The sequence below is a fragment of the Panthera pardus genome, unplaced genomic scaffold (genome assembly GCF_024362965.1).
Source record: "Panthera pardus isolate Hobbes unplaced genomic scaffold, ASM2436296v1 HiC_scaffold_6, whole genome shotgun sequence".
NCBI classification, from domain to species: Eukaryota; Metazoa; Chordata; class Mammalia; order Carnivora; family Felidae; genus Panthera; species Panthera pardus.
This window is the reverse complement of record NW_026526991.1, coordinates 1,237,279-1,260,411: the sequence shown is the minus strand read 5'-3', so window position 1 is coordinate 1,260,411 and position 23,133 is coordinate 1,237,279. Positions and strand designations below refer to the sequence as shown.

The window sequence follows — 23,133 nt, the reverse complement described above, 5'->3', positions numbered from 1 at the left end:
TTCACGCGTTTGGTGTTCACAACAGCCCTGTGTAAGATGTGTCATGATTATCATCGTCAGCCGTCACCTGCCAGGAGGCAGCACAGCATGGTGGCTTAGGCGTGAGGGCTCTGCAGCTGCAACACGTGGGTTTAGGTCCAGGCTCTATCGCTTACCGGCTGTGTGACCTTGAACAAACTGCTTAACGTCTCTGGGCTTCAACCTCCCCATTTGTAAGAGAGGAGTAACATCCCTCGCGGGAGCACTGAGACGCTACGTGCAGCGTAAGAACACTGCCTGCCACACAGTCACCTCAATAATAATGGTAGCCGTTCTCACCTCTTTTATAGACAAGGATACAGAAGATCAAGGGCAACATCACCTAGCAGCCCGTGGTTTTATCTCTAAGTCTTTAGGCTTCCCGTTTTGTGTTCTGGGATTATCTTCGCACCCCACCCCCCCAATCTCCCTTGTCACCCTGTCTCCTAATTTATCTGCTTATGCATCTGTCTGGATGATCAGACAGATCTTCTATGATCTTCTGGATCGGGACTTCTATGATCTTCTGGATCGGGACTCCTCCAGGCCAGAAGCCCCGCGTTAGCATTGCGCTGTCCCCCCCCATGCCTGGAACAGCGCCCGGCTACCAGGGAACAGTCAAAAATCTGCGTTGAAGGAACGATGCACTCCATGTGCCAGGCGTCGTGCTCAGTCCTTCCAGATGGATTATCTCATCGGAGCCTCCAGACCACTGTATGAGGTAGTTAAAAATTCTGCAACCGTATCGAGGTACAATAAACTCTGCACGTATCAGTTCTGACACGCGTACATCCCTGTAAACTCATCATTACCAGCAAAGCTGACAAACGTTCCTATTGCCACTAAAATTTCCCCATGCCTCCTTGAAATCCTTCTCTCCCTCCAAGTAGAGATTTATTTCCAGTTTATAGGGGAGGCAACCACGGTAGCAAGAGGTTAAGCTTCCCAGGGACACTTGGCCAGCAAGGGGCCACACGGGGATTTGAACCAAGGTGACCTGCCCGCAGCCTACCTCTCGGCCACTGCTGCCTAGGTGGTACCGGGCGGAGGGTGGGTGCTGGTGGCTGTCTGTAAAGAGGCCCGTCTGGGAAGTCCTCCCTCCTCTGCGCCACCCTCGCTTAGGTCCAAGAAGATGGCTTATGAAGAGACAGCGGGGTGCCTGTCTCCGTGTCTGAGGTGCGAGGAGCAGGCTGGCATCCCAAAGGGATGTGTGGGGTCCAAAGGGCAGGCGACGGGGACATTGCAAGGGGACCGGATAAAGGTGTCCTAGAGCCAGGGCCCGGGCGATGCAGGGAGCCTGCGGGTCCCGTGGTGGGTGCGGGGCTTGGCGTGCGCGCGTGTGACTCTGTGACTGTGACCGTGTGACTGCTGAAGGCAGGGACACGGCAGGCAGCTCTCGGAGGAGCTGGGGGCGGAAGGCGTTAACTGTGTGAATGCTGGCGTGGGTGCCCCGCCCCCCCCCCTCCCCGGGGCCCGAGGGCGGTAGTAAACATCAGGGTGGCTGCAGGAGCGGTGATGGCCGCCCTGCAAGGATGCGGCAGGGTTGTGGGGATTTGTGTGACTTTGCAGTTCAACAAATTCAAATCCAGCCAATGCTGGCAGCGCCCGTGGTGTGCCAGGCAACCAGCTAGGAGGCGGAGACACGGGCCTAGCTTTCAGCTGAATGGTGCCGGCTGTGGGGTTGGTGCGGCTGGCTCGGGGCTGGGTGCCTTTTGGCCTCTCTGGCGTGAAGTCCTCACGATAACCCTACCCCGCTTGGAGACTAGATGGAAGAGCACCGAGAGGAAGTGACTTGCCCAAGGTGACCCAGCTACTCGGCGCCAGGGCGGGATGCGAACCGAGCTGCAGAGCCGGAGTCCTTCGCCCCCTATGCCTGTGCCGGGATGCAAATGCCGTCCTTGGGGCTGCGGGTCTGGAGTCCTGGCGGCGGCCCTGCAGACGACTCCCCAACCACGTGGGCTAGAAATCAGGCCACGGTCACTGTGCTAAGGGGCGGGGCGCTCAGTCGCCCCTACTTCTCCCTTCGCGAGGGCCGGGCTCCCGGCCGGAGGGGCTGCGGAGCTCTCAGAGACCCCTGAGCGCCCCGCCCCCGCCTCAGGCCCTCCCGGAGCTCCCCCCCCTCTTCCCGGTGCTGACTCTCGGCCAGAAGAGGAAAGGCAGTCTCCACCCACCTCTAGCACTCTCCCTTCTCCTTTATAAAGGCCGGAACAGCTGAAAGGGTGGCAACTTCTCCTCCTGCCGCCGGGAGCAGCCCGCCTGTCTCCCCGCGCGCCCGCAGCCTCCCCCGCTGCCTCCCTGAGGGCTCCCCTCTGGCCGCCAGCGCCCATCTTTCATTTCCGAGATTGCGATATTTTGCGCACACACGCATACACACACGCGCAAAAAGGGGGGAAAAAAAGGCCCACCCTCCAGCCTCGCTGCAAAGAGAAGCCGGAGCAGCCGCAGCTCACAGCCCGCAGAGGACGCCCAGAGCGGCGAGCGCGCAGACAGACGGACCGACGGACTCGCGCCGCGTCCACCTGTCTGCCGCGCCCGGCACTGCGCGCAGCGGGCACGCCGCGAGCGCGGAGCAGCCGTGCCCGCCGCCCGGGCCCCGCGCCAAGGCGCACACGCTCCGGCCCCCCCCACCCGGCCCGGGCGGGAGTTTGCACCTCTCCCTGCCCGGGTACTCGGGCCGCCGCTGCAAAGCCAACTTTGGAAAAAGTTTTTTGGGGGAGACTTTGGCCTTGAGGTGCCCGGCTCTGCACTTTCCGACTTCGGGGGCCTTTCTAGAAAATGTTGCAAAAAAGCTAAGCCAGCGGGCAGAGGAAAACGCCTATAGTCGGCGAGTGAAGACGAACCATCGGCTGCCGTGTTCTTTTTCCTCTTGGAGGTTGGAGTCCCCTGGGCGCCCCCACACGGCTAGACGCCTCGGCTGGTTCGCGACGCAGACCCCCGGCCGTGGATGCTCGCTCGGGCTCGGGATCCGCCCAGGTAGCGGCCGCGGACCCTGGTCCCGCGCCCAGGCCCTCCCCAGCCCCCCAACGACGGAGCCGGGGCCGGGGGCGGCGGCGCCCGGGGGCCATGCGGGTGAGCCGCGGCGGCGGCTGCAGCGGCCTGAGCGCCTGATCGCCGCAGACCCGAGCCGAGCCCACCTCCTTCCCCAGCCCCCGCCCCCCACCCTGGCCGCGGGGGCGGCGCGCTCGGTCCACGCGTCCGGGGCCCCGCGGGGCCGGGCCCGGAGTCGGCATGAATCGCTGCTGGGCGCTCTTCCTGTCTCTCTGCTGCTACCTGCGTCTGGTCAGCCCCGAGGTGAGTTGCGACGGCGGCTGGGGCTGGTTCGCTTCATTCATTACGCCCACCCTCACCCCCTGGCCGCCCCCTCCCCTCCCTGCAGTGAACTTTGGACCCTTGCAGCCCACGGGCCTAGCGCCGGGCGCTAGGTGACCTCCGAGGGCTGGGACGCGAGGTGCGGGAGGTGCCAGGCTCTGAGGGGAGGGGGCGGGGGTGGCTTGCTTTCCCATGGGCGATCCCAGATCTCCGGCCCTTTTAGCGTCGGGGGAGCGTGTGTGTGGCCCTGTCCCCCACCCCTCAGGAACCTGAAGGGAGAGAGAGTGGGGGTGGTGCCGAGGGTGCAGAGGCCAGCGCGTCCTCCCAAGCCCACTTCGGTTCCAGCCTAGGTTCCGTCCAGGACCCGGCTTGCACGGGAGGTGCGAGCTCGCGCACCGGTGGCAGCCACGCCAACCTTGCGCCGGCGGTTGCCTCCCCACCCTGGCTCCGGCTCCCGGTCGGGACGGGCGCCCTCGGGCTAGCGCAGGGCTTGCCCGCCCCGGAGCGGAGTCCGGCAGCAGCTGGCGTCTTGGGCGCGGGGGGTGCCGAGAGACAGAGGTTTCGGGCACTCGGGAACTGGGGGAGGAGTAGAGGCTTTTAAGGAATCCAGCCCTCGGGGCCGGTGTGTGCCCCAGGCCCCGCCAAACCTGCGCCCGCGCCCAGCGAGGGCAAGCGCCTCTCTCCCCCGCTTGCAGGGTGCGGAGCGCGCCTGTGAAAGCGTAGCCGCAAGGCAGGTGGGGTGTAAAAACGTCTGCGGGAGCTATTAGGTCGGATCTGTAACCCCCCACCCCCCACCCCTCCCAGCCTCACGTAGCAGTGAGTTGGCAAGTCCACCCGGAATCCAGGTGGGAAAGGGGGCGGGGCAGGGAGGAAGCGCTAGGTGGAGGGGAGGAGAGCGCGGCCGGGAGCGCGGCGCGCCTGGGTCCCGTCCCGCCTCCGCGCGACCGGGAGCCCGCACCTCGCCCGCTCGCGAGGAGGGCCGCCCCCCCCACCCCCACCCCCACCCCGCCGGGCGTCCAGCGAGGCGCAGGAAGGAGGCGGCGGCGGCGAAGGGGTTAAGGTGAAGGGCTCCGAGGCCGCGGCCAGACCTTGGGCCGCCGCCAGCGCAGGTTGTTTTGACCACAGAGGAGCCGTCGCCGTCTCCTTTTGTTCTCGGGGCTCCTCGAGGGCCGCCGGCCGCCCGCCCTGGGGCCCCGCCCTTCCGCGGCCAACCCCCCGCGGTCCGCACCCGGGAGGGAGGCCGCGGGGCTCTCGGCCCGGCCGCCTGCAGGCCCCTCCCGACGCCCCCTCCCCTCCTCTCCGCAGTCCCCCGGGCCGCGGCCAGCTGTTGGGGAGGGGGGCGCCGGCCGGCCCCAGCTGCCGCCTCGCCTCGCCTCGCCGCGGGGCCTGGGGGGCTGGGCCCGGTGCCAGGGCGTCCTGGGAACGGCGGCGCCCCCGCCGCTGCTCTCCGCAGCCCACCCCGCCCGGCCCCCGGACTCGCTCACTCACCCCACGCATGCACACTCTTGGCCGGAGGCGATGCTGCGCTCCGGCGGGCGGGCGGGCGCGCAGAGCGACGGGCACGCACTACCGCGGCCGGGTCGCGCGCCCGCCGCCGCCGCCACGCCCGTGCACACGCGGGGCACACGCGCGCGCACCGCACACACACGTACGCACGGCCCCCGAACACGCGGCCTGAACACACGTGCGCGCCCACCCACGCACGCACACGGGCACGCAAGGCCCCTAGACGCCCAGCAGCAGGTTCCCACCCCCCGTGCAACAGGTGGGCCTACCGTGGGCCCTGGAACCTCATCACCTCGGTGGTGACCCCATTTCCTTGCTGGGCACTAACAGGGAGGGGAAACAGGGACCCTCCCAGCAGGTCCTGGCTCCATAGCACCCACTGTTTTTTGCCTGCTCGGGTCAGCTTGACGCCCCTCAAGCATTCTCCCTCGGCGGATTTTTTTTTTTTTTCAACCACCCCCCAGGTGGCAGAAAATGGTGTTGACGCAACGGGGCTGGGGGGGGGGGCGCTCTGATGTCTGGAGCATTTCTCTCTTCAAATGAGCCTTTCTTTGAACCTCCAAGACTGGAGGACCCTGAGCCGCCGAGGGGGCTCCCCCCTGGCTGTTGTGTCTTTGCTGATCCCCAGCGGGCTCTAGAGAAGCCTGGTGACAGCTGGATGAGGCTTTCCCGGGGCCTGCCCTCGCCATTTCCAGCTTCGTCCAGCACTTCCTCCTCCTTTTCCCCAACTCCGTGGGTGAGTGTGTTTGGGGGGACCCTATGGCACAGAAGCTGGTGCCTTTCTCCTCACTTGACTCCCAGCGTCTTGGGACACGCGCTCCCTGGGGAACCCACAATTGTGTGGTGCTTTGCAGTTTCCGAAGCACGTTCCTGCTGAGCCCCCGTCTTTCGGCCTCAGGAGTCTCTGGGGGAGGAGCCCTAAAGGGAAAACCCATCCACTTGAGGGCCAGTCGGGGACGGGAGGCTTCGAGAGCTTGCTGGTGGAGGTGGCCTTGGGGCTGGCCTTGTCCGGGGCCTGAGCCTCAGGTAGAGGCCTGGGCAGCTGGGGAGGAGGGGTGGGCGCTCTGATGCAGGGCCTGGCAGAGGGTCTGCGGAGGCCTAGGAGGTCCCATCTCCCATCAGCTGATCTGGCTTCCGGGAGGCTCACTCCGCTGTCATGTGATGCCTTAGCACCCTTCTGCCCGGAAGGAGGGACGGGGCCTGGCAGCCCTTTACCACCCAGCTCCTTCCTGGTTTGCTAATGGCCTTAGGTGCCCGGAGACCGACTTGCTGGCATCTCCCACCCCTAGAAGTGTCTGCAGGTTTAGGACCAAGCAGAATTTCCAGGCTCTGGTGCAGATCCTCGAATGGGGTGCTTGTATGGGGGGGGAGGTTGATTCGGGGAGTGGCGAGAGTGGTAAAGACGTGTTTGCCGGGGGGGTTCCTAGATCCTTCTCAGTCTTCTCTCACTTGCCCATTGCCCCCCACTCCTCCCCCCCCCCCCAATGCCCTTTCTAGGACAGCTATTTCATTTTCTGGTTGAGTCAGTTATTATCTGTTTTCCTCACTAGTCTAAACTCCACTAGAGGGTCTGTCTCAGTCACCACTGTCTCCCGTTCTTGGAACGGTGCCTGATCCAAGGTGGATAATCTGTAAATATTTGTGGGAAGGACAGTGGGGGGGGGGGAGTGGGGGAGCGGTGAGGAGGAAGGACCAGACATGTGTCTAGCACTTGCTAAGTGCTTTATAAACATGCCCTCATTGAGTCCTGGCCCCCAGGGCAGCACCGGCTACTCTGCCCTCCCACAGGCATCCTCATTGGAGCACCCCCCACCCCCAATCTTGAGAGAGGGGCTTGTCTTTCTTTTCTCTTCTTGGGACTTGGACTGCCAAGATTGGATAGGCCAGAGGAAGAAACAGAAGGAAAATCAGACTGCAGAGATCCCGTGTATCTTGAGCTAGGCCTCGGTTTCGGGCGCCCCCAAACACGCGAAGGTTGGTTCACGGTTCCCCAGGAGCAGCAGAATTAACTAACGTCTCTGGAAATCGCAGATTCCTGCCCCAGAGGCAGTGGCTGCGACGGGCTCCAGGGGTTGTAATTGCTGCCCTGGCCCTTCTGGAAGCCCTGACAGTTTTTCTGCTCCAGTGTGGGGCCGGGCTGACCTTCAGGAGGGGTGGGAGGGTCCCAGGAGCAATAGAGAAGGGAAATGCTAGGTGGGGAAGTCTGGTTCTAAATGGCTTCTGTGGTCTGCCCAGAAAAGGCTTCTTCAAAGGGCTTGGCTTTGGCATGGAATCTAAATCAGGCCCGAGACTGTCAGGCAGGCGGGCGCTCCGAGGCCTTGTCGGCTTCTCTCTGCGCCAGACCCAGACAACGCCCCTGGTTGCTTGGGCTGTGCCAGTGTCCTCTCCCTCAGCGGAGTGGAGCACAGCCTGCGTCTCTGTGTGTGCAGCTGCGGCCCTGGGGGAGGGTGGGGTCCAAGCCCCTTTGATCTGCCAGCCTGGTTGGGAGCAGGTAAGTCACCTGGCCTCACGCTAGCTCGTGCCCTCCTGCAGCTGGTGTTGGGGGTGGGGCGGGGCGGGGAGGAGGCTCTTTGCCTTGGCTGTGCCCCAGCGGCTTCTCACCACGCCCTTGCCCTGTCAGGAACCCCAGGCCTGGGATCTGGGGCAGCCTCATCTGTATGCCATGCCTCTTTTCCCTCCCTGCCCGCCTAAACAGGCTTTTCGAACCTGTGCCCAGGAAAACGGGGCTCCCGGTGGCTCGCCCTCCCCCGCCGAGCGGAGCCTCTGACCCCAAGCAGGTGCCCCTGCGAGTCTCCCCCGGGGCGTCTCATCCTGGAGCTGACCACAGGCTGAATTTCCCCACCCCCGGCCCCGGAAGGGACCCGCCAGCTCACGAGGCCCCAGGCAGTGCCAGTGGGGGCCTGGGGGCCATTTCCTGTGGGCCCAGCACAGGGGATAATGCGAAGCCATACGCTTCGCCCCCTGGCAGGGCAGCTCTCCACCCACCAATTGTCATCCTCAAAAATGCCCCGCATTGCTGGCCCTGGGCGTGTGTGGGCTGCTCGCTGCTGCCCTCACAGGAGCCGCACTGAAGGACGGAATTGGCCACAGCGACATTTCATTAAGTACCCGTTATTTGCTGGCTGCTCAGCTAGGTGCGACTCCGCCTCCCCGTGACACCAGTCGCGTCTTATTTTAGCCCCATTTAAAAGCTACAGAAGCTTTCTCAGGTTTCAGGTTGTCAAAAGGCTTAGTGCCAAGAGGCCAGGTCTCCTGGGCAGCTGAAGTCCCTGCTCTTTCCTGAACTACAGAGTCGTTGACATCTCGGGCCAGGTCATTCTTTCTTGCAGAAGGCCATCCTGTGCGTAGTAGGATGTTCAGCCACATCCCTGGCCACCACCTGCCAGAGGCCAGTGGTGCCCCTCTAGGGGTGACCACCAAAAGTGCCTCAGCCACGGCCAGTGTCTCCTGAGGACCCTCTAGCCCCTGGTTGAGAACCAACCGCTGCTCCGCGACATCTGATGCCAGAAAGCTCCGTGGTGGGCTGGAGGAGGGACGGGCGCGGCTCTGTCGCTGCGTAGAGACCTGTGGCCCCTGACTGCATTTCTCTAAGCCTTTAGCTTCCTCATCTGGAAAATGGGGATCACAACAGGGCCAGCCGCTTGGCATTGGTGGTTAGCACAGCATTTCCGCTCAGTGCCTGGCTCATGTCAGCACTTAATAAAAGCTGTGTTATTATTCTCAAATCCAGGGGGCCCTTAGCGAGTTCTGGGCATCTAGTGGCCAGATTACTGGAAACAGGTGCAGGGATGGCCTCTCTGCTTAGAATAAAGTGGACTCTTTCTTTAGGAGACAATTTGCTTAGGGGGTGGGGGCAAATATCCCAGGCGGTCTTCCTGGGGGAGGAGGTGGGAGAATCATACAGGAGAGAACCCCAGGGAGAAGGAGAGAGTCCTTCGTGCGTGCTCTCCAGTGGACAAGGAGTTCTTGGCAGGAATGCGGCGTGGCACTTGGGGTGCTTGGGCCCCCCCTCCTGGGAGGTTAATTGCATCGTTACTGCACAGACAGCTTGGAGACCTGGCTGGGCACCCCCACCCTCAGCTTTCCTCTGCTGCTTCTCCTGCCACCCCAGGCAGAATTAGGACGGAGTCAAATGTCTTCAACCCCTTGGTTCACAGACGAGAGCCAGGACCAGAGAGGGGCCGTGACCAGCCTGAGGTCATGGGGCAGTTAGTAGGGTACAAGGGTAGCATCTAGCTCTCTGCATTTGATAATCCCCTCAGGGGACGCAGTCTGCCTCCCTCTTAAGTGGGGACCGGCCACCTGCCTTCCGTACTGTGGGGAGGGCGCTGTGTCCACATTTGGAGACACCTAGGGTCTCTCTCTTGGAGTCGGAGGAGGCAGAGCGTGGCGGAGGTAGGGAAGGCACGTAAGATGTCTCTCTCCCCCCTCACATATGCAGCCCCAGCTTCATAGTCGCGGACCCTGAAGGAAAGACCCCAGCTCCCGGCCAAGCTTACTCGAGGCCCCCAACCTTTCTTCTCTTTGAACCTCCCAACAGCCCTAGACGCCAGGCAGGATTATAAGTGCCACACTCACATGAAAAAGCTGAGCTCAGGGGTTTCAAGGAATTCATTTTAAAAATCTTTTTTTTAACATGTATTCATTTTTGAGAGACAGAGAGGCAGATCGTGAACAGGGGAGGGGCGGAGAGAGAGGGAGACACGGAACTGGAAGCAGGCTCCAGGCTCTGAGCTGTCAGCACAGACCCTGACGCGGGGCTCGAACCCACGAACCATGAGATCATGACCTGAGCTGAAGTCGGAAGCTCAACTGACTGAGCCACCAGGTGCCCCGTCAAGGAACTCGTTTTAGAAGCAGTCATATCCACACTCCACCCTGTGTCTTCTGGCTCCAAGGCCGACTTGGGTGGCCAGAGCTGGATGGGCATGGCAGAACCCCTGGTGGAGCTGTTCCCAGACATCATGCTAACTGTTGAGGAAACAGAGCTTTGGGGGAGCCAGAAACTGATCCACCACAAAGCTCCTAACAGAGCTTGTGGGGAGAGCCCCCGGGGGCTGGCCATGGGGTAGATGACCTCCTCCCCCCTGTCGGGCAGGGACTTAGCCTGTGCAAAGCCAGTGAGGACTCCAGTCCTTGGAACGTTCCAAGAACTGACTAGTGCAGAAGCTCCCGCTTCCTTATCCAGGGAAACTGAGGCACAGAGTTGTTGAACCTCAGTAAGTCCAGTCTGCCGGCGCCCCCTCCAGGGCTCCTTCTACAAGACCATGCCTTCCTGTGTCTGTGTGTGCACATGTGTGTGTGTGTGTGTTTCTCCACGGGTGTGAGTTTGTACACAAAGCAGCGTCTCATTCATACACCTCCCTTGCCCCAAGACACTGGGTGTCCAGATTATGCATTCCTTCTCAAGTCCTGCCGCACCAGCCCCTCAGGTCTCCCTCAGCCCCTCGTGGACCATGAGGGACGTGGCCGTGACCTTCCTATCAGGCTGCTCTCATGTTGTTGTGGGGCCTGTGGTTTCCCTGGAGGAAGCCCGGCTCTGAGTGGGGCCTGTTAAAGCACTTATTAAGTTTCAAGTGTTTTTGGTAACAGGCCAGAGGGGCTCTAAAAATAGGGTTTGGTTGGGCATGGGGCATGGGTTAGCTTTCAGGTTTCCCGTCTCTAACTGAGGATTCCCTCCTCTCCTCTTGTGAGCAAGAGACTAAATAGAGATATTAGTACCTGTGGCCTCCTGAGACTGTCCAACTCTGCAAGCATTTAGAAATACCTCACGGACCCAGGAGGCTGGAGTACAGGTCCTTCCGTCAGGAAGCCTTGGGTTTGAATGCAGGTTCTGCTGCTGATTGGCGGCTACGACTCTGTTTTCTCATCTGTAAAATGGGGGTGAATTAGATCTCGTCTGACAAATGCTGGCTGTCATTGGCTGTCACGTGTGGAGGCAGAGAGTCTCCAGGGGTTGTGATGCGGGAGACAGATGTGTACGTAGTCCGATCTAAGTCAGAGCAAGCTGGGCTTCGTGTCTGGGGGTGTGGGGTGAGCTTCTGACCTGGCTCTTAGAGGCTTCTGCAGGTCCTGGCCCCTAGACCTTTGTGCTTCCGGTTGTCAGGCTTGGAATCCGCCCCCTGCCCGCGCCCCCATCCTGGCCGTCCGCTTGCCCAGGGCCAAGAGGCCTTGTGGGAGTTTTCCATAGGAGGGTGCGTGCGTGTGTGTGTGTGGGTGTGTGGGTGTGTGGGTGTGGCGGGCAAGAGGGCCGTGGCTGGAAAGCCCTCACTCCTGGCTCACTTGGCCCCATGGTGTCTCCCTGGCAGGGGGACCCCATTCCCGAGGAACTCTACAAGATGCTGAGTGACCACTCAATCCGCTCCTTCGATGACCTCCAGCGCCTGCTACACGGAGACTCCGTAGGTAAATTGAATCCTTGTTCGGTGCTCTGGGCCCCCACTGAATCCTGGGGAGCCGCGAGGGGCAGGGCATGGGGCGTCCTGTCTTCCTCGACTTCCAGGTAACTAGAGGCCTGTGGCAGCCCAGGGAGGGCGTGGCCACACCTGTCCAGGGCAGGGCTGAGTAGGTGGATGGGTTGGTACTCGGGACGTGGGGCGTGGCGGGAGAAGCACCCGCGTGTGGCTCTGCCTTGGCTTGGCGCACAGGGTCGGGTGCCAGGAGGAGGGGGGCAGGGAGAAGGTGCCTGGGGCACACGCCGAATGTGTATCCAGGTGTGGCCTCGGCCAGGAAGGGTGGTGCCGAAGGAGCCATCTCCCTGCCCCTCTGGCCGGGGGCCCGGTCTGTAAGGTCTCCTGGGGACACCTGGCCCAGACCAGCGGGCAACCCTGCCCTCGCCCGAGAGTGCCCTCAGCGAATGGGCACGTGCTTGGTGGCACACACGTGGCCGGGCTGGCGGGCTGGGTCAGGAATGTATTTATAAACGCTGTCTTCAGAGCAAATTCCATTCTATTCTAACCTCTGGCCTGTTCCCTGGAGCCCCGGTCAGCGCCCCCCCTGCACCCCCAGCTCTCCTTCCCTCTAGGGTTTTGTCTCTTTGTCACTTTGTAATCCTTGCCCAGACTCCTATCTACGGGGGACAGCATTTCCTGTCTTTGTTTCCTCTCCCCGTTGGGCCCCTGGCTCCCTCTCAAAAGCATTCCCGGGCCCTTTCAAACCCGCCTGTGCCGGGGGCTGGCGAGGCAGGCGGGAGGGGGCCCCAGCTGGGCCCACCTATTGTTCACTCGGCCCCCCACCCGACGTCTCCCACATCCCCCACCCCATGCCCGACTGGCCAGCCCTGGCCAACACAATGGGGCAACTTCCAAATTTAGCCTTTCTGCGGTTTCTTTCCAAGGCCCTTGGCCCCCACCCTCGTTCAGCCCCTACACACCCCGGGTGGGGGTCGGGATTGGAGACGGAGGTTTTCAATAGCGGGCCTGTTTCGAGGCAACCATGTGGCTATTTTTTCCTAATCAACTTAACCTTGCCACAAAGACATCTTTCCCCCCATCTCCTCTCCACCAGGGACATTCCAGAGATGGCAGGGAGAAAGGAAGGGAGCGAGAGGGACAGACAGACGCGCTGACGCGCGGGAGCAGTAGGCCGGATGGAAATGCACGGGTTGTAGGATTTGTAGGAGGGTCTCCTCCAGACAGGAACCCCCGGGAGCCCACACGGAAGGGCACACGAGCCTTGGCGTTGGCGTTGGCGGGGCCAGGAGGAAGGGGAGACAGCAGGAGCGACCAGGGGCTGCGTGGAGGGGGCGGGAGCTTGTCCCTGGCACCCCTCGGTTTCTGTGCTGACTCTTCAGCCTTCAGAGAGCTAGAAGGGTCTGCCCAGGATTCGGTGTTGAGCTCAAAGTCCTCCTGTCTGGCCCTCACCTCCCACAGTGGTGTTGGCTGCCTCTAGAGAGAGGGAGAAGCTATGACACCGAGAGGAGGGCGCCCCAGGCTGTAGTTTGTAGACTGTCCCCTGAGGAATAAACGGACCGTAGGGCTGACCCCTCAGACTGTCACCTGAGGAATAAACAGACCGTAGGGCGGCCCCGGGGCCAAAGGTTAGAGGGGGGAGGCAAACACAGTGAGCGAGACACTGGGAGCTGGAGCAAAACCCAGGCTGGGAAGGGCACGGGGTACGGGCACCCCCATCCCAGCAGGCTGGCTCCCCACCCCTCTCTGCCTTCAGCCCTCACCCCCGCTCCTCTCCCTCCTCCCTCTCTCCCGCTCAGCTGCGCCATTGTCCGGGGCTCCAGAGGGGCTGTGTCCAGGGCAAGCTGGTCCCCCCGGGGATTCTGGGAATTTCTCCATTCAGCACTTCCTATGGGAACGCTGGGCGGAGGGGCATTGGAAACTGGCCTTCCGAGCTCTGGGTCCTTGCCCTGCCCTGGAGGCTGAGGAGGGTTCGCTTACAGTAGCGAAAGGGAAGGGCTATTTTTAACTCCACTGACATGGGTTCTGTCCAAAAATGTGGCCGAAGAGCCCAGAGTGGGGCTGAAGGCCCGCCAGGGATGCAGGCAGGGCCTCACCCCCCTCCTGAGCCCCACGGCCACCCCGGGGTTCCTGGAGAGCCCCTTTCCAGAGCCAGGACCCTCGGGTTTACAGGGAGCTGGAAAGGGAGACTGTTGTCTCGAGTTGGGTACCAGTGACGGGTAAGGAGCCACCTTCCTGCCTACCCCGGAGCCCCCAGGGGAGCCCCCACCCCACCAACGGACGGGCCAGCGGTTATCAGGGTGCATTCCGACTGTGCTTTGCCTTGCCTTGCAGACGAAGACAGAGCCGAGTTGGACCTGAATTCGACTCGATCCCATTCTGGAAGCGAGCTGGAGAGCTTATCCCGAGGGAGAAGGAGCCTAGGTGAGGCTGCGGGTAAGAATGGTGGTTTCTCAACAGTGGGAGCCAGAGAAGGAGACGTGGGGCGGGCGCCCCGCCCCCGGCTCTGGGCCGCCCGTTCGTCCGGCACTTAGGACTGACTTAAACTGTAAGACAGTACAACTGTCCTTCAAGACACTATATCGAGGAGTTGAGTCCTCACGCCCCGTCCCCCAACACACACGGTTTCCTAAATATAGTGGTTTTAAACGCATTTGTTCATTCCTTCAACCCGGGAGACAGATATCATTAACCCCATCTTGTCGAGTTGGAAACTGCGGCCCAGAGAGGGGCAGACGGGGCCGAAGTCGCACAGCTAGCAACAACTAGGGCTGGGATCCCAGCTGCTCTTCTCATGTGGACCCGGTGCCATCCTGGTGGGCTGCGTGTCCCTTCCGCGGCTTAGGGCTGCCTCCTGGGTCAGCAGGCAGAGCTTGGGACCCGCCCGGGTCCCATGGGAGCCTTCCCTGGGGAGGCCAGTGGGTGCTCTAAGCCCTTCCTCCTCTCTGCCCACCTGAAGTCCCCACAACACTGTAGACAGTGGCTCGGGGACCTCCAGATAAGAGTCGGTGGCCTGAGTTCCACTCCTCCCTCTGCGAATTTGGGCAGCGTCTCTATATGAAAATGAAGACAGAGCCCCAGCGTCGACTGGACGCTTGCTCTAGGCCACCCACGTTAGCCCTTAGATCCGCAGGTGCGATATAGGCTCTGTCATCCCGTGTCACACGTAGATGAGGGAACAGGCGTTGAAAGAAGCAAGGATTTAAGAATAGATTACCGTGTCAAATGGCAACATAAGAGTGGTTACAAAATAATAAGTGAGTAGGAGCCAGGAGTCGGGCAAGCCCATAAACCTGTGAAATAGCCGAATGAAACCGAGGGCTGGTGGAAGGACGCCGACATTTACGACAGGCCGGCACTCTCTGAATGATCTCACTGGATCCTTAAGGCGGTTCTTGGGGTGTAGATCTCATGGGGAAACTGAGGCTGAGGGCCCATCAGCAGCCTGTCCAAGTCCCACGGCTGATAATAGCCAGGACGCGAAAACTGTCCCTGGGGTTGAAGGAAGTGGGGATCACCCAACCCCTTTTTTTTTATTTTTTAATTTTCTTAATGTTTTATTTTTGAGAGACAGAGTGTGAGCAGGGGAGGGGCAGAGAGAGAAGGAGACACAGAATCCGAAGCAGGCTCCAGGCTCCGAGCCGTCAGCACAGAGCCCGACGCAGGGCTCGAACTCACGAGCTGTGGGTTCGTGACCCGAGCCGAAGTCGGACGCCTAACCGACTGAGCCCCCCAGGCGCCCCTAGCCTGCCATTTCTGGGGGACAGCAGTGCCCCCGCTGGGCTTGGCCGCCGGGTGGGGGCTCTGGGCAGGCCCACCTTCCTGACGGAGGCCCCCTCTCCCTTCAGGTTCCCCGACGGTCGCCGAGCCAGCCATGATCGCCGAGTGCAAGACACGCACGGAGGTGTTCGAGGTGTCCCGGCGCCTCATAGACCGCACCAACGCCAACTTCCTGGTGTGGCCGCCCTGCGTGGAGGTGCAGCGCTGCTCCGGCTGCTGTAACAACCGTAACGTGCAATGCCGCCCCACCCAGGTGCAGCTGCGGCTTGTCCAGGTGCGCGGGGGGCCCGCACCCCACTCCCACCCTACCCCCACCCCCACCCCTGGGCTGCCCCCCGGGGGCTGCCCTCGGGGGCTCGTCGCTCGCTCCGTAGGGGCGGAGAGGCATTCCTGGCGGGCCCCCGGGCTCCATCCAGAGAGGGCCACCTGCAGGGCGCTCTCTGGGCAGGTGCTCTGAGGCCACCTGTGAGTCCTCGAGGCCACCCAGGCCGCTGTAGCCAAAAGCCACAGGCGGACCCCCAGGCAGGGCCAGGTGTGGGACATTTAGTGAAAGGTGCTGCCTCTTTTGCAAAGATGAAATCCCAAGAGGTCCCCGGAAGAGACAGGTCTACAAGCATCTGTTGGGCACTCAGAATGTTCTGGGCTGCTCAGTTTTCCTCCAGACCTGTTGAGGCTCCTTGCCGTGTCCCTCACGAGGAGGTGGGCAGAGGCCCTCCGAGCAGCAGACGTTGCAAGAGCTGGGGCAGCCCCTAGCAGAGTCAGAATGCTGAACCCTGCCTCCTTTCTAGAAAGATTGGGGGTGCACTCTGACTCAAGGCAAATCCTAGAGTAGAGGCTGCCCGGGGGAGCTCCGGGTCTCACGCTGGGCAAGGCAGGGCCAGAGAAGCCTCGGCGGTCTTCTGATTCACGCGGAGAGGTTTCTGTGCCCTTCGGGTCCGCCTCGCCTGCACACCGACTCGGGCTGGGCCGAGCTGCACATCCAGGGCTCGGCACCGGCTGGCGAGCCCCACTCTTGCCAAAGGCTCCACCTGCGTCACCATACTCCCCTCCCTGAGGTCAGCTGTGGCCTTTCCCCCTGCCCACCATCCATCCCAGGCCTGGGCCCCGTGCCCGAGATCACAAGTGTCACTCTCTACCGCACCACCCACTGTCACGGTATCTCCTGTCCCCACTGCTTCCAGCTCTATGGATGGACACCTGACAGCTGACCTCCCCCTGCCCGCCTCCCTCCTGGATAAAGCCTCCCCCCCACTTCCTTCCAGACAACCATCTCCCGCCTCTGCCATAGCCCCTGACCTTGGCTGGCGCTCCGGGAATGGGGACACCGCAGGCCCTACGCTCAACCCGGAAATGCCTTTCTCCCTCTCTGGGAGCTCCAAGGGGGCTGCAGCCAAAGCTGGAGGCCAGGTCGGGAGGGCTTGTTTTGATGGAAAAGCTACAAGAGGGGTAGAGGGCAAGGTCCTGCTATTGTTTGGGCCAGAGTGTCTGCCCTGCCTCTCTCCACGCCCCGCTTTCGAGGAAAGATCCCTGCGGGGGGACACTGGGGAGGGAAGAGCAGGCAGGCGGGCTCCCTCGGCCCCTGCCCGCGTAGTCTCCCAGAGGCACTTCGATGGTTCTGTCCTCCAGGTGAGAAAAATCGAGATCGTGCGGAAGAGGCCAGTCTTTAAGAAGGCCACGGTGACCCTGGAGGACCACCTGGCGTGCAAGTGTGAGACGGTGGTGGCTGCACGACCCGTGACCCGAAGCCCGGGGAGCTCCCAAGAGCAGCGAGGTAAGCGCTGGTCCGGGGTCTGCCTCTGAACGGCTCAGCTGGGCAGCTCTCTTCTCCTGTGGCAGCTGCCGGTGGGGGGGAGGTTGGACCAGGCATACCCCTGCTTAAATTCATCCGAAGCTTTACGTGAGGATGTTAGCCCCCGGTTGGGCTTCCAGCCTTGTTGGCAACCATTCCCCCTCACTTAGGCCACCCCCCAGCCAACCTGACCTCTTTGCGTGGCCAAATGTGTTTCCGCCTCAGGGCCTTTGCACATGCCACTTTCCCTCCGAAACTCACTTCTCTCAACTCTTCACAAGCCTCTTCGTTTGGGTCTCAGCTCAGAAGTCACCTCCTCCTAGAGGTCTACCCTGACTACCTTGTCCAGGGCAGCCCCCATCCCTGTCCTGCTACCACAGCCCCTTACTTTGTCGAACGAGCACATGAAATGGCGGGACAAGAGAAGGTTCCATGCACATCATCTTCAGATACTTGACAACTTGTCCTGGGGGTGAGAAGTCAAACTAATTCCTTATGGCCCTCAGTGGGGATCAGGACCAGTGGGGGAAAAGCCCCTGGAGAGGGATTTGAACTCTATATGCCAAAAGCTGTCAGTCAGGGGGCCAAGATGGAATCTCATGCCTTGTGCGGTAGGGAGTTTCTGTTGTTGAAGATGTGTGGGTAGAGACTGGGCCATCCTGCAGCAGTGAAGCGACAGATGGGGCTCAGGCATCTGATGGATGTTTGGAACTGGAGCTGTGTTCCTCTCTTTCGATTTCGTGAATTCACAATTTCAGGGGCATAGTTTGACTGGAGTCGAAAAGGACCAAAAAAATGATCTGATCCAAATACCTGGTCCACATTTTGCAGAAGAGGTGCCTGAGGCTCAGAGAGGCTGAGGTCTTGCCCAAGGTCACACAGCCAGTCCCGGGCAGGGGGAGAGCTGGATCAAGGTATCCTCAAGTTCTGTTCTGGGCTTTTCTCTCACTCTGACACCAGTCGCTCGCTCTTACCTGCCTTATCATTTTCTTTTGGTTAAAGAATTCAAAACTTTGAGAGCCAGAGAGATGACCTTCTAAGTCGGTCCTTCAGTCTTATTAAAGGGGTTGCTGGAACACAGAGAGGTTAAGGGACTTAACGAAGGTTGCACAGTGACAAAGTCTAGCCCAGAACCCAGGTCTTGTCTAGTTCTGGGTTCCTTAGACTGTCCTGCTGCCTTTTCTTCCTCGCACGTTTGCAGTAAGGATCAAGAATTTTTTAGTTAATAGGATTAGATGAGCATTCAAAAAAAATCACGTGTTGATTTTCAGTAACTTACTGTTGTTGGAGGACAGACATCTGACAAGCCCCCTGAAGGCAGGGCTGTCTCTTAGCCTCTTTGTCCTGTTCTGAGAGCCGAGCTAAGGCACAGACGCCCTGAGAAGACTAATAATTTGCCAGCTTCAAACTGACCTGCTGTAAATGATCGCTACAATTAACACGGAACAACACAGAAAATCAAATAACACGGAATCGCCATAGGACGTAGCGTGGTTCCTATTCGGGAAACTTCATGTTCTTCTTTGTGTTTGGAGTGTGGTTCTTTTACGTGCCTTTGCTTCCTGCGACTTTACAAACCAGATTTTGGAAGGCCTGTTCAGCTGACTAATCTATAGATGACCTAAAGTCTCGTCATGTCCGTTTCAGCAACTTGGCCCCACGCGACTGTACCGCTGGCAGCTGTCCGCGGCTTGGCTACGGTGTGGTGGTGTGGCCCGTGTGGTGGCCGGTGTCAGACCCCCTGGGCTCGAGACTCTCCTCTGTCACTCGCGAGCTGCGTGACGACCTCACGCTTGCTCAGGCTTTGCCCAGCCCCGCGTCCTGTGCCGATGACCCCATCCTTGGAGTCCAGACTCCGGGCCCTTTAATGGCCCTTCTAGATGTCCTCCCCCAAGGGGCATCTGACACCTGCCTGTATCCTTACATTGCCTGTTTGCAGAGATGGGCTGACTGCTTCAGGGCGGGCTGTGTCTGTGAGGTGGGAGGTCGGTGTCGGCCCCAAAGAGCTGGGATCGCTGGGGAAGGCCCCCAGGAAGAAACGGCCTTGAGCTTGGCGGAGAAAGCTTTCACTTCCAGGATGTCGACCTAAGGGCTCAGGAGGAAGAGACCTAAGTGCTAACCTTGACCCAGGCTCACAAGCGCTGTGATTCGTAGGCCAGTGGTTGAAAGCATGGAGTCCAGAGGCAGACTCCTACGTTCGAATCCCGGTCTCTCTGCCTCGGTTTCCTCATCTGCTAAGATGGCTCCCTCCAGAGGCTGTCCACCTGCTGACAAGCCCTTTCTTTCTCTCGAGCAGCCAGGACACCGCAGACTCGGGTGACCATTCGGACGGTGCGAGTCCGCCGGCCCCCCAAGGGGAAGCACCGGAAGTTCAAGCACACGCATGACAAGAAGGCACTGAAGGAGACCCTCGGAGCCTAGGGGGATCTGCAAGAACGTGCGGGCAGGTGAGGCCAGGTGGGGAACCCGAGGTCCAGGCCCCTGGGGTTTCTTCTCCCCTGGCCTGTGGCTTGGGCTGCAGAGAGGTATTTCCCCATACAAAAATCTGAGCTCTAAGCCTGGATCCCCTCCGCCCAACTTCGACTGACTCTTCTCATGGGGCAGGTGGGTGAGGGTCTTTGGGGACCCCAGCCCAGCTGTGTCCCTACATGCCCTAAGAGAACGGGAAGTCTAAACTTCAACTCCCCCAGCCCTGAGGGCTGCTGGAAACCAGGGATGGCTGGTCAGCCTCAGCTCCCTGCCCCTGGCAAGGGAGGCGTGTGAGTATGGGCCAGAGCCCCCAGGCTGTCTCTGACCCCCTGTCTCCCTCTGCTTGGCCTACAGGGTTATTTAATATGGTATTTGCTGTATCGCCCCCATGGGGTCCTTGGAGTGATAATATTGTTCCCCTCGTCCGTCTGTCTCGATGCCTGATTCGGACGGCCAATGGTGCTTCCCCCCCTCCCACGCGCCTGTCCACCCACCAGCGGGTCCCCTCATTGGCCTCCAGCGCCTTGCCCGGGAGCTCGAGAAGGACACGAAGGACCTGAACTCCATTGCTGTCTTCCTCCGCTGACCCCGAGAATCTGGCATAGAAGTGTAAGAGAGACCCACGGGATCGCCGTTCGGGGACCGGAGGAGCTTCCCTTCCCCAGCTCCTGGCCCGGGTCACACCTGAGCGCCGTGGACTGGCCTGAAACCCTGCGCGTGGCCCTGAGGCCCTCTAGGCATGGATGGCCTGCCCGGTCCCAGGACCCCTGGCCCGCTCTGAAGGGAGCACCCCCAGGCAGGCCAGGGTGCCTCGTCCTCCTGTGGCTGAGACCACGCGTTGGACCGTAGACTGGAGAGAAATCCTCCCACGGCGCCCAGGCCCAGTCACTTCTTTCTCCCCGGTCACCTCTGCTTATAGTGGCTTCCTTTCGTTTTCTATATATGAAATCTTCGAAGACGTGGACTCCTCTGGGTGGGCGTGGCCCGAGTACCCGGCAGCCAAGTGCCCCGTCAGATGGGTTAGAGATGAAGTTTGCTCTGGAGCCACCACGGATGGTGATCTGGGCACTCACTGCCTCCTTCCACTCCCCTGCCTTCACGTCCTCTGTTTCATCTCTCTACCTCCACCCTGCGTCTTCCTCTGCTCCACCGAGGGACTCCTTGGACCCCATGCTGAGACCGTAAATAACCCCACTCACTGCTCCATTAGGCCGAAGACCAGGGGTCAGGGCAGCAGGGGGCTGAGCTTCGGATCCCAGCCCGGCCGAGACTGCCGTGTAGGTTCGTGCAGGGTGTGCACTGTGCAAGGGCACCGCGTGCAGGGGTCGTTGTTCACGCCGTAGAACACGGCCCGTTGGTGTATTTGTTAGGACAGTTTTCTGGCAGATGGAGCTAAAATGTCTTGAGGAAAGGGATCCTGTTCCTAATGGACATGATGGTTCCATGTGGACTGGCTGTGTCCCGACCCAGCCAATGGCTTGGGGTGGTTGGACGGGAGAGTGAGCCCACGTTGGGTGGGGAGGCCACGCGTTGTCCAGCTGGCCTCTGTTTTCCTGAGTCCTCAGCTCAAGCAGTTCCCCTTCCAGGCGGGCGTGAAAAACCCGAGAGAGAATCTCCAAGGGAGGGGGTAGCCCTCGCTCTCCCCGGGCACGCTACCCCCCAGAGTAGATTCTTCTGAGATCCACCCGTGGTGGCTCCTCCCAGGAAACCAGCTCATGGGCTGGGAGTGGGGGAAAAAAGGGAAAAGATCCCCAGGGGTCCCTGGGGTGGGGTCTGAGCTCCCACCTCCCTCCCCTCCACCCCACTGCACTTTCCCCCTTACCCCCCCCCTCCAAAATCTGCTCTCTTCAGTTTGTAAAGTTGGTGATTATATTTTTGGGGGCTTTCCTTTTATTTTTTAAATGTAAATTTATTTATATTCCGTATTTAAAGTTGTAAAAAAAAAAAAATAACCACAAACAAAACCAAACGAATGAATCCACCGGCGTTCTGTCTGTTGGCATGGGGCGTGACGGTTAACCCTTCCCGCATCGGCAGGATTTACGGACAGCTTGTTCTGTGTTCCTCTCGCTCTGGGAAGTTCAGGCACACACTCACGCACACACTCACGCACGGGTGCATACACATGTAGGTCTGCCGCTCTGAGGGAGGCCCCCCGTCTGGGGGGTGGGTAAGAGCCATTCGGCCCACCCTGCAGGTCTGGATCCTGCGGCAGCCCCTGACAGGCGGACCACAGGTCCCAGCCCTGTGCCTGTCACTGGCAGTGATGAGAGGTGGTTTTCTCCAGCGTGAGCATCCGCGCAAGGGAACCCGGTCCTTTGCATCGTAGGCTGGGGTTGGCTGTGGGGAGGGGACACCCAGGGTGGGGAAGGCCGGAGGAGGTCCTGGAAGAGACGTGGAATTAATTCAGAAGGAACACAGCCGAGGTGCTCCTGGGTGGCTCAGCGGGTTAAGCAACCGCCTTCAGCTCCGGTCGCGATTTCACGGCTCACGAGTTCGGACCCCGCGTCGGGCTCTGTGCCGACGGCTTGGAGCCTGGAGCCTGCTTCGGATTCTGTGTCTCCCTCTCTCTCTGCCCTCCCCCTGCTCACATTCTGTCTCTCCCTCTCTTTCAAAAATAAATAAACATGAGGAAAAAAAGTATTTATTTATTTATTTTTATTTAAACTTTCTTTTTTCATGTTTATTTGTTTTTGAGAGGCGGAGAGCCAGAGCATGAGTGGGGGAGGGACAGAGAGAGAGAGGGAGACACAGAATCCGAAGCAGGCTCCAGGCTCCCAGCTGTCGGCACAGAGCCCGACGCGGGGCTCGAACCCACGAAGCGCGAGATCACGACCTGAGCCGAAGTTGGAGGCTTAACTGACTGAGCCACCCAGGCGCCCCAGAAAAAAAAAAAATTAATTAAAAAACAAAAACACACAGAAGGAACACAGCTGAGAGGTGGGTCTGGGGTCTGACCTGGGCTCAGCCCTTAGCCAGCTGTGTGGCCTTAGTTGAGCCATAGCCCTTCTCTGGTCAGAGCCTCATCTGAAACACAAGAAGATGACCCGGAGATTTGTGGTCTCCAAGGTCCAGCTGTGGGGTTCTGTGCCTTCCCTTGCCTACGGAGACTTGGGTACCATCCCATAAAAAAGATTCTAAATGTGCTCTGGGTCCCACATTTAGGTAGACTGGATGGGGCTGATGGGGAAACCCGGGAGGTGGGGAACCTGACTTACCCTCAGGACAGTCTAAAACTAAAACCATTTTGCCCTGGAAGTAGTGATCTCCCTGTCACTGGGAGTATGTAAGTGAAAGCTGGGTGACAACTCGGCAGAGGTTAGGCTGAATGACACCATGGTTGCGTGATCGGTTGACTGACCGACTCCATTCATTCATTCATTCGTTCGTTCATGTTCTTACCTTCTTGAGCCCCTACCATGTGTCTGTGTCTAGCAAGGGCTTTTATAGCAATTTGACGTGGGTCTTAGAACTGCCAAGTTAGATGGCATTCTTCTAGAAACCCCTCTGCTGAGGAGATGACATTCCCTTCTTGATCCCTTCCTCTGCCCTGTTGGCTGTAATACAGTCATGATGCCCGGTACTAAAGCAGCCATCTTGAGCCATGAGATTCAAGCCAAATACTGAAATTGGAGGAGGAAGACAGAGGGGTCTGGTCCCTGCCACCTGACGACCTAGCTTAGAAGTTTTTATTCTTTTTTTTTTTTTTTCAAGTAAGCTCTGTGCCCAACGCCCCACTGGGCCCCACTGGGCCTTGAACTCATGACCCTGAGATCAAGAGTTGCTTGCTCTACTGACTGAGCCAGCCAGGCACCCCAGGAGTTTTTACATAAGATAGGAAAACATTTCTTT

At 60.1% G+C, this 23,133-nt stretch overlaps 1 protein-coding gene across 5 annotated transcripts; it reads left to right on the top strand.

Moving 5' to 3' along the window:
• The first annotated feature begins 3,203 nt into the window (after positions 1–3,203).
• On the top strand, positions 3,204–21,258 carry PDGFB (platelet derived growth factor subunit B). 5 transcript variants are annotated; one of them, XM_019446919.2, is made up of 7 exons: positions 3,204–3,309; positions 11,142–11,238; positions 13,578–13,667; positions 15,092–15,297; positions 16,650–16,794; positions 19,109–19,259; positions 19,636–21,258. In XM_019446919.2, exons 1-6 carry the CDS (start codon positions 3,247–3,249, stop codon positions 19,231–19,233), a joined length of 726 nt encoding a protein of 241 aa, XP_019302464.1. In that variant the 5' UTR covers positions 3,204–3,246; the 3' UTR covers positions 19,234–19,259; positions 19,636–21,258. The 5 variants fall into 5 exon arrangements, with proteins under 5 accessions (XP_019302464.1, XP_019302463.1, XP_019302462.1 ...); XM_019446918.2 differs by having other exon boundaries at positions 13,578–13,679; XM_019446917.2 differs by lacking the exon at positions 3,204–3,309 and adding an exon at positions 6,830–7,324.
• Positions 21,259–23,133: the final 1,875 nt, after the last annotated feature.

Bases quoted from the DNA above. Each gene is read 5' to 3' on its own strand.
- PDGFB (XM_019446915.2), top strand. From the start codon at position 7,100: ATGGAATCTAAATCAGGCCCGAGACTGTCAGGCAGGCGGGCGCTCCGA. The intron at 11,239-13,577 runs GTAAATTGAATC...CTTGCCTTGCAG, and splicing joins GCTACACGGAGACTCCGTAG to ACGAAGACAGAGCCGAGTTG. The intron at 13,680-15,091 runs GTAAGAATGGTG...CTCTCCCTTCAG, and splicing joins GAGCCTAGGTGAGGCTGCGG to GTTCCCCGACGGTCGCCGAG.